This window comes from Engraulis encrasicolus, chromosome 4 (genome assembly GCF_034702125.1).
Source record: "Engraulis encrasicolus isolate BLACKSEA-1 chromosome 4, IST_EnEncr_1.0, whole genome shotgun sequence".
NCBI lineage: Eukaryota > Metazoa > Chordata > Actinopteri > Clupeiformes > Engraulidae > Engraulis > Engraulis encrasicolus.
Window position 1 is genome coordinate 32,648,951 of NC_085860.1, and position 10,000 is coordinate 32,658,950.

The following is a 10,000-nucleotide window of genomic DNA, read 5'->3' on the forward strand; positions in this document are numbered from 1 at the left end:
ACACACGGACACACACGGACACACACGGACACGCGCACACACACACACACACACACACACACATGCACACACATACACACACACACACACACACACACACACACACACACACACACACACACACACACACACACACACACACACACACACACACACACACACACACACATACAGGGAATGATGAGTGCAGCTGGTATAATTATCACATCTCCTCTGTCTCTGACTCCGTCTCATAAATTATGCACACAGAGCCATTAGAGACCCTCTCTTTTATCTCTCTCTCTCTCTCTCTCTCTCTCTCTCTCTCTCTCTCTCTCTCTCTCTCTCTCTCTCTCTCTCTCTCTCGCTCGCTCACACACACACACACACACACACACACACACACACACACACACACACACACACACACACACACACACACACACACACACACACACACACACACACACACTAAACACGTCTTTTTCCCACTCTCTTTGACTGTGCATGGTGTGCAAGCCAAGCGTGTCACACTTTCTGAGGAGGGAGAGGTGTTTTTCACATGTGTGTAGAGTGGAGTAGTAGTAGTAGAGTATATGCGTGCGTACACATTTTAAATGGTTATGAAAAAAGTGAATTTAGAGCCCTGCCTGCAAGCAAATATTTGTATGTGTTTGAGTGAGTTTGCATTCTTCTCACTGGATGAGCGCGAGGTGCTCTTGACGAAGACGTTGAGGAACTTCTTGGAGAAGGGCATGTCGGCCTCTGGAGATGAGTCCTCCTCGGATGAGGAGGTGAGCAGCAGGTCTTGCCGCACACCTCCCGACCCCCGCAGCAGAGGTGGCCCTCGCAGGCCACTGTACCCCACAGCTGGCCGCTGTAGAGCGAAGGACATTCACAGTGTATCAGCTTAACACATGAAGAGTTCAGATGCAAAAACCCTTAACTCCATTTCTGAAGACCTGCACTTCTTTATTTTTAGAGAATCCCGTTGTTGGTTTGGTTTACATTCATGTACTTGATAATACATATAAATAGTTATATTACATAAATAAAATAAAAAATATGCAATTTTGATAGCTTTGTATTAAATAAAAATGAATTAATATTATTTTCTGAAGTGGCACTTAGGGGGTTTTGCATCTGAACTCTTCACATATATTCATCATAATGATATTTGTGTGCAGTCATGGATAAGCGGTCGGGAGTTGAACCGGCAATGCTTATCCATGTCTGCCCGCAAATATCATCAAGATAGCGGTTGGGGGGCAATTTTGTTGTATGCAGTGCTGTGTGACAATGACAATGGGAGTTTGGGCAATGGGCTTTTACTTTCACTTAATTGTGTGGTTAATATTGGATGGATTGGTTGGGGTATTGGGGATGGGGGGCGAGGGCATAACCCCTGTATCCCCAGCGGAAATGACTTCCAACACAGGTAACTTATCTGAATTAACAGGAGAGCAGTGTGTCTGTCTTAAAATCAGCTGACTCTGTGATGGTTGGTACATGGTGTTACACTGGTATGACATGGTATTAAATATTGCTACGCTGGTTATTACACTGTACCTAATGTGGTAGATCTACTGTAACAGTGAACCATTAAAATAAAGTGCTACCCAGAAAGGTTGTTATGACATACAGTAGCTGAACAGAGAGACTACTCTTCAACGTACCTGCCCTTCCTCATCCTCCTCCTCTTCGCTCTCGCTGTGCTCGCTGAGCAGGGAGGTGCATCGCTTGAGGCTGACCAGCTCCAGGGTGGTGTTCTCGTCCACCACCAGCGTGTACTTCATGCTGTCGTAGGCCAGCGAGTCGGCCAGCGAGGGCTCCAGAGGGGGCCGCATGGGGCGGGCCAGCGGGTGGGGGCGCACGCTCTCGTCGATGGGGGGCGAGCTGTCCAAGTAGGCTTCCTCTTCCTCCGAGGACGAGTGGTCGACATACGGGGAGGGCACCTAGGGAAGGGAAGGCAAGGTAAGGCTAAAGTTTAATGTGCGTCAGAAAAATAAAAGAATAGAATGCTTGAACCTTAAACAAGAAATTAATGCTGTTTCTCTGAACATAGTTTTGCAGAGATTTAATCCCGCCTACCCATTCACCTGTATTGCTCAAAAGGTCCTCGATGATCTCGTATGATCTCTGCTTAAATTTTCCTGAGACCAAGGCCAGCTACCATATGCCAAACATGCTTACTGTACAACACCCATGGGCGAACTAGTGAAATCCTTGTGTTAGAGCAGGGGTTTTATCCGCTCCCCGACATAATTTTAATGTCATGCTGCTTCACATGAAATATGAAATATTTTGTAATAAAGGAATCTTAGAAATTACATTTTCAATACAATTAGGTTATATTCAGGGGATCTAGAGAATGTGGGGCCTTTTTTTTAAAGCAGTCTGCCTTCAATATAGGCCTAAGTCCAGGGGGAAATCCTAGTTTGTGTTCATAATACGGCCCTCGGAAGACTTTCACAGCCCTTGGAGTAATTTGAAGTGGCCCTTCTAATGAAAAAGGTTCCCCACCCCTGTGTTAGAGGAGCAACACAGTGGCTACTTCATTGATCCCTAAAGGAAAGTAAGGTTCTGAGCTGCATATAAACATAACACACATTGCACATATCACATATAATATTGCAACATATCATAATTTACATTCACTTGCAGTAACAGTAGGTAGTTTTCCTCTTTGACTGAATAAAAGATAATCTGACCCTCACTATATGAATGTAGGCCTGCCTTGCTCCACGCATACGTACATACAGTACAGTAACTGCCAGGGGAGTAGAAGGACAATGTAGAAAGGAGAAAAAAGAATACCTGAGGGGATGTAAGGCCCAGCTCCAGTTCCACATCCAGGAAGGGTGATCCCTCTTCCACCTCCTCATCTGTGGAGTAGCTAAGGCTAAAGACGCGATTGGTGACTGTCGTGGGCAGGTCCAACGTCAGGCTGTTCTTCACCTCTGTGATTCGCTGCAGGGAGGCTGGGGCACCTGTGCTTGGAGCTTGGAGACCCGTGGCTGTGGTAGCGGGGACTTTGATTTCGGGGCCGTCATCCTTATCGCTGGCAACGCTGTCCGTCTGGCTGGGAGAGTCCAGCTCCTTCTTGGCGGCCCGGGAGCGCTCCATCCTACGGTCGTTATCGGGTTCTTCATCATCGTCGTCATCGTCGTCGTCGTCGCCATCACCATCACCATGCCCTGGCCGCTTCGACGCTCCCGCCACTTTGGGTGCGTTCTTCATGGCCTTCTTGGCCTGGTTCTTCTCGGGGCCGCCGCTGGTGCTCAGCCTGCCGGGCTTCGGACTGATGCTGGAGGTCAAGCTGGGTGTAGGTGTGAGGTTAGGGGTAGGCCGCTCGTAGCGCTCCAAGATGAGCGGGGCCACGGTGTCGCAAGTGGGGTTGCTCATGTACAGGCACACGCCCACGCCGGTGCCCTCTGTGATCACCCTCCCCAGCTGTGGCTGTCTTCCATCGGTGGTCTTCGCCATCTCTCCTTCTCCTCCATTTGGGGGCTCGTCGCCGGGATTATCACTTCCACCCTGGGTCTCCCTCCTCCTCTGCTCCTCTTCTGCCTCCGCCGCCAGCATGTCGACCTCCAGTAGGTCGTGGGGCGTGGATGGGGAGATGGTGTCGGAGAGCGAGGCCGAGCGCTTCAGGCACTCCTCGGGGCAGCTGATGGGGTAGGAGCCCTCGGAGATCATCTTGTTGACCAAGTTGCTGAGCAGCCAGGGCGAGTCGGAGTTCTCGCTCAGCTCGTCCTCGGACTCGGATTCGGACTCGCCCTCGCTGTTGGGGTAGTCTTCGGCGTGCGGCATGTAGTAGCTGCGCTGCTGCTGCTGCGTGCTCACGGGCAGGTAGAAGGAGCGCTTGAAGCTCTCCAGGCTGTGGTCGGGCTCCACCCGCAGTACCAGCTGCTCGCGGCTCTTGTCCTCACACGGCTCTGCCGGGGGCAGGGTCTCGTCTGGGTCGGCCTGGTGGTAGCCACCTTGGTAGCCGTCTTCCTCGCGCGGCGCCTCCTCGCGCTGCAGACCCATTAGCGCCTGGCCGTCTTCCAGGGGGAGCATGTTGTCCTCGTCGTCGTTGACGTGTGGCTTGATGGGGTCGAGCTGGCCCAGGAGCAAGGGGGCCTTGAGGCCCACGATGCCGCTGTCCTGCTCGGCGTCCAGCTCGGGGTCCATCTCGGGGTCGGAGGTGGGCGAGCTGGCCTCCTCGATGGAGTTGGTGAGGTGCGAGGAGCGGCCGCTGCTGGAGTCGCTGCTCAGGTCCAGCTCGGTCTCGGAGATGGAGGAGATCATGTGGCAGGCCACAAAGGCCGCCTCCAGCTCCTCTTCCACGTCCGAGTCGGAGCCCGGCGAGCTCAGGTCGTCGCTGTGCCGGTCCGTGCCGCCGCCGTAGCGGTGCCGGTGGTGCTGCGTGTTCATGTCGGCGATGCCCGGGTCTGACGAGGGAGACGTGGAGTCATTGGCAGGGGCCGGCGGCGGTGGTGGTGGTGGCGGCCCCCGCGCCCCGTGGTGGTTGTTGTGGCGGTCGGCTTCAGGCAGGCGCTCTGAGTGGCTGGAGGAGGACACGTAGCTGGAGAAGGAGGCGGCCTCGCTGTGCTCGATGCAGGGGAACTCTACATAACCTCCGCCACCGGGGGGCGCCGTGTAGTCGTCTCCGTCGAACACGCGGTCCAGCTCGGCGTCCGACAGGGGCGTCTGCGAGCCGTCCTCCTCCCCCTCTTCCCCGGGGCCCAGCGGGGCGGTGGAGGACAGGCACTTGCTGGTGCCGTCCAGGGTCATGTCGTTGTCGGGGTCGGGCTCGTCCAGCGTCTCGGTGGTGATGGTGTAGGTGTCGTTGGCGGTGGTGTTGCGCGAGTGGCCGCAGGGGCGGCAGCGTCCGTTCAGGGCGTGGTCCACCTCCGTGTCCGAGCACTGGGACTCCTCGGCCAGCGGGGCGTCGCTCTCCGCGTGGAAGTCGCACGTGTCCGAGCCGCCGCCGCCACCGCCACCGCCACCGCACGACTTGTGCTGACCGAAGGAACCTGTGGTGGGGGGTGGGATGGATAGGAACATGGACAGACAGACAGACAGACAGGAACACATACAGACAGGGTAATACAGGCAGACAGACAGGGACAGACAGACAGACAGACAGACAGACAGACAGACAGGCAGGAACACAGACAAACAGGATGAGACAGACAGACAGACAGACAGACAGACAGGGACACAGAGAGGAAGGGACACAGACAGACAGACAGACAGACAGGCAGAGAGACAGACAGACAGACAGACAGACAGTAATAGACAGATGGGCATAGATGTGAGAGGAGGGAGACAGGGAGGGACACAGAGGGTAAGGAGGGTAAAGGAATATACAGTAAGTATTTGAATCAGTTTCCAGTATATGAACACAGATGCATATTTACTAGATCACATGAAGCAAGAATGATGACCGAGAGGAGTTTTAGGAGTTTAGAGGCTTTAGAGACTCAGGTAAAAAGCTGAAGGTGAGCTCTGAGCATATACAAAAAGAGAACTCAGGACCCTGTTTCTCGAAAGCATCATTGCTAAACAGTTAGCAACTTATTTGGTTCCCAACGGGAATTTGCATTGCAACCAAGTAAGATGCTAACTTAGTTAGCAACGATGTTCAAGAAATGCACCCCTGAGCGGGAAAGCTTGACAGAAGAGGAAAGGCTCGAAAATAGAGGTAAGGAAAAGAAGAGACAAAGTATACTATATCATTGTGGAAGGATTGTACACAAATACACACCGTGTCCATCCTGGGGAAGTATTCCAGAAAGAAGTTTCAGTCACTCACAAGGGTATATTAACTCTGCACAAGTGGTAAATCTGGTAATACAAGAGCCCTGTGGCATTATTTTGATTGAATGTTTATGAATCAAGACTGCTCTATTAGCATCTTTACAACTCACTCTGAGTAATCTTGACTGGGTAATTTTTTGGAACACATCCCTGGTATGAACATCACTGTTACTGCATAGTAACATCACACCAGTGATGAACATGTTTTGTTGACAAACAACCATGTAGTAGCCATGTAGCCATGTTTGTACACTGATCAGACAATGAACATGTCAAATGCGGTAACAGACATTATGGACATGTTAGTTACGATGGTTAAGAACAAAGTACATTTTGCGACGTTAATACAACACTCATGGACTCGAACCAAATGGAAGATGTCTTGAGTTAACAATACAAAATGTACAGTGTATGTTGTTTCATTTACAAACAGCCACATCATGGGGATGTTGTTTGTGTTGACAAACAGCGGTATGATTGGCATGTTGTTTGCTTGGTTTTGCCGCTAGGGGGGGCGCTCAGCTGTTCGCCCCTTTTTACCGTATTCGGGACGCTCTCTCCTGTTCCCCTCAAAGTCGTACAGGAGGGGTCGGCCGGGGGACTGCGCCTGCGTGGGGGGAGTACCTTTGGCGGGGGCCGTATTTCCGGGGGCGATGGCGGGGCATGAGCCTGTCACATGACTGCTGTCCTCCAGACATGAGTGGGTCGGAGAGTGGCGGCCTAGATGATACACAAATACATATAAAAGAGCAGAACACTGGGGGTGCTGTGGATCACTGTGCTACTACACCTATAGTCAGGGCCGCTGACAGCCATACATTTAATATAATGAGGACCCAATTATGGGCCCGCCATTTGGGACAGGTGACCCCTTTGTCCCCCTTGTCAGCTTGCCGGCCTTTAGTGTGCCATGTACAAGCAGTTACCCATTGGGACCATTGAGTCCATCCTCGCTCATGTCCCAGCCCTACCCCACCTCTTTCTCCCATTCCCACTTCCTGTCCAACTCCACACTGTACTGTCTTAAAGGGGCTCTATGTAGGATTAAAAGTTTAATTAATCACTGTCCCGAGTCAGCCGATGCTTATTTGAGTCACTAGTAAGTGAACAATGACTCGCGACCATGTTCACGGTCCGCTGTCAGAAAACCCTAACAGCGAGTTTATTTAAACAGCATTTTTTCATGATTGTGTAAAAGCCCCATAAAAATATGTTTAAAAAGGTAACAGTAAATGCATGGTGTAGCACATGATATTACATTGCTGTAACACCATTTACTCCATTGTACCTAACGAGGTATGGATAAACTGTGTTGTTACAGAAAAATCAAGAACCCACCACAAATGTGACCGAACCAGCACAGAGTCAGCTAATCGTAAGACAAGTGCACAGGTATACAGATAAGTTACCTGTGTTAGCAGGAAACTGTATTCCTTTTTTACTTTTACTTGTGACATCTCTGCAACTGGGGACATTGAGAACGACACTCTAGTCAGTCCTGAAGACTTTTTACAGCGTTGTCGGTTTCAAATACACACACGCACACGCACACGCACACGCACACGCACACGCACACAGACACAGACACAGACACAGACACACACACACACACACACACACACACACACACACACACACACACACACACACACACACACACATCAAAAAGACACGTGTCCAGCCCAACAGGAGACAGAAAGGTCTTAAAAACTGGGCAGTATTGAAAGCTGCCTTTGCCATAGCAACAGTGGCTGGTTTGTGCAACCTGACTGGCTGAGAGTGGTGTGTGGAGGCGGGACTAACTCACCCTGTGAAGTTTGGTTACGCAGCGAATCCTGCCAGCTTGATTTGCGTGGAGACACACCATGACCGTTATTGTTCAGTGAGTCCTACATAATCACACACACACACACACACACACACACACACACACACACACACACACACACACACACACACACACACACACACACACACACACACACACACACACACACACACACACACACACACACACACACACACACACACACACACACACACACACACACACACACACACACACACACACACACAGAAAGGACAAGATAGGAGGTGAGTCACACTAAAAAAACTGTTGCCTGATACATACACATGAGACTTAATAGTGTGTGTGTGTGTGTGTGTGTGTGTGTGTGTGTGTGTGTGTGTGTGTGTGTGTGTGTGTGTGTGTGTGTGTGTGTGTGTGTGTGTGTGTGTGTGTGTGTGTGTGTGTGTGTGTCTGTGTGTGTGTGTGTGCTTCTGCGTGCATGTATGTGTATATATATATACCTGTGAGACTGTGGACGTGAGGTTGAGGGTGGTGGGCCGGCTCTTGAGCGAGGGGGAGGGAGGAGGGGAGGCGGAGGGGGAGGGGGGCACCTCCTCTTCATCCTCGTTCTCCTCCTCATCCTCGTCATCAATCATCTCAAACTCCTGGAAGTCGTCCTGGAAGGAGCACACCGGGTGGTGGAACTCACTCTTCTCCAGAATGAGACAGTCCTATGGAGAAAGAAAACGAGGGGAAAATACTTACATTACATTACATTACATTACATTGCATTTGGCAGACGCTTTTGACCAAAGCGACTTTCAAAAGAGGACATAATCAAGCCACATCACAAGCAAATACAAAGTGCACAGGAGATATACAGAACAACAAGTGCAGTTGCAGAGAGGGGCTAGTTTAAAAAAAAATGTTTTTTATAAAGAGTAAATAACGAGTACACACACATACAAACACACACACACAAACTAAACTAAACTAAACATCATATCAAGAGTCTGCCCTGGGGCAACTTACGTTGTGGGTATTGGCAAGGGGTTCACGGTTCAATTTGCATCACGATACACATGACATGATGCGATTCTATCACGATGCATTGCCATTCATGTACTATCGCAATGAATTGATATACGATCAATGAAAAATACGGCTTATTTGTCAGTTGCAGTGTAGAATTCACAAGTCAATTTATTTTATGTAAGCATTTTAACATCTGGGAGAGAGCTTCCATTACAACAGAAGTATTACCTACTCTTTGCTGAACAAAATGAACCATTGGAAAATTCAATTTTACTATTGTTAAAAAATGGATTGTCATGAATCGATGCATTATATTGTGAAAATAAGTATCACAATATTGTCATGAATCGATGTAGTATATCATGAAAATAAGTATCGCAATGCATTGTCATGATGATTTTTTGCAAACCCCTAAAACGACTTTTATACACCATTTCAATCTTTTCAAACATTACAATGAAGTTTTTCCCTGAAAGTGAGTGAGAGAGAGAAAGAGAGAGAGAGAGGGGGGGGAGAGACTCTTTGTCTCTGTCTCTGGCTTTTGTCTCCTCTGTCTTCTCTCTCCCTCTCTCCTTTGTTTCCCTCTCCCCCATGTATTCTTCCCTGTCTTTTCTGAGCCATCACTCCACTGAGAATAGATTAGAATACAATACACACACACACACACACACACACACACACACACACACACACACACACACACACACACACACACACACACATACACATACACACACACATGTACAACCATGCATCCATACACAACCACGCACACTCATACTCACACTCACACACACAAACATACACACGCAAACTCTCTCTCTCTTGCTCTCTCCCTTGCTCTCTCTCTCTCTCTCTCTCTCTCTCTCTCTCTCTCTCTCTCTCTCTCTCTCTCTCTCTCTCTCTCTCTCTTTCTCTCTTACTCTCTCTCTCTCACACACACATACACACACACACATGCACACACACACACGCACACACACACACACACACACACACACACACACACACACACACACACACACACACACACACACACACACACACACACCCCTCTCCTCCGTCCTTGTGAGGGGCCATTACTCCTCTGAGACCTGATGCCCTGCCCTGTGCTCACCTCACCTCAGACCCGCACAATGTAGAGGAGGCCCATCAAAGGCATATCGTCTGCTGAGTCTGCCTAGTGTGTGTGTGTGTGTGTGTGTGTGTGTGTGTGTGTGTGTGTGTGTGTGTGTGTGTGTGTGTGTGTGTGTGTGTGTGTGTGTGTGTGTGTGTGTGTGTGTGTGCATGCACTTGTACCTCTGCACTCAGAATTGTGCTGAGTATGCCTACTTAACCAGAGCTGCCGGGTGAAACAAGCACACGCTCGCACACACGCACACGCACGTC

At 50.0% G+C, this 10,000-nt stretch overlaps 1 protein-coding gene across 1 annotated transcript in view; it reads right to left on the reverse strand.

Moving 5' to 3' along the window:
- The window catches only part of mapk8ip2 (mitogen-activated protein kinase 8 interacting protein 2), a 73,308-nt gene that overhangs the window by 8,377 nt on the left and 54,931 nt on the right, over positions 1 to 10,000 (reverse strand). Inside the window, exons 3-10 of the mRNA XM_063196125.1 lie at positions 8,098 to 8,307; positions 7,595 to 7,676; positions 6,328 to 6,507; positions 3,286 to 5,000; positions 2,745 to 3,153; positions 1,652 to 1,888; positions 679 to 849; positions 253 to 267 (exon numbers count right to left, since the gene is read on the reverse strand). Coding sequence (XP_063052195.1) covers positions 253 to 267; positions 679 to 849; positions 1,652 to 1,888; positions 2,745 to 3,153; positions 3,286 to 5,000; positions 6,328 to 6,507; positions 7,595 to 7,676; positions 8,098 to 8,307 — 3,019 coding nt within the window. The remainder of the gene's footprint in view (positions 1 to 252; positions 268 to 678; positions 850 to 1,651; positions 1,889 to 2,744; positions 3,154 to 3,285; positions 5,001 to 6,327; positions 6,508 to 7,594; positions 7,677 to 8,097; positions 8,308 to 10,000) is intronic.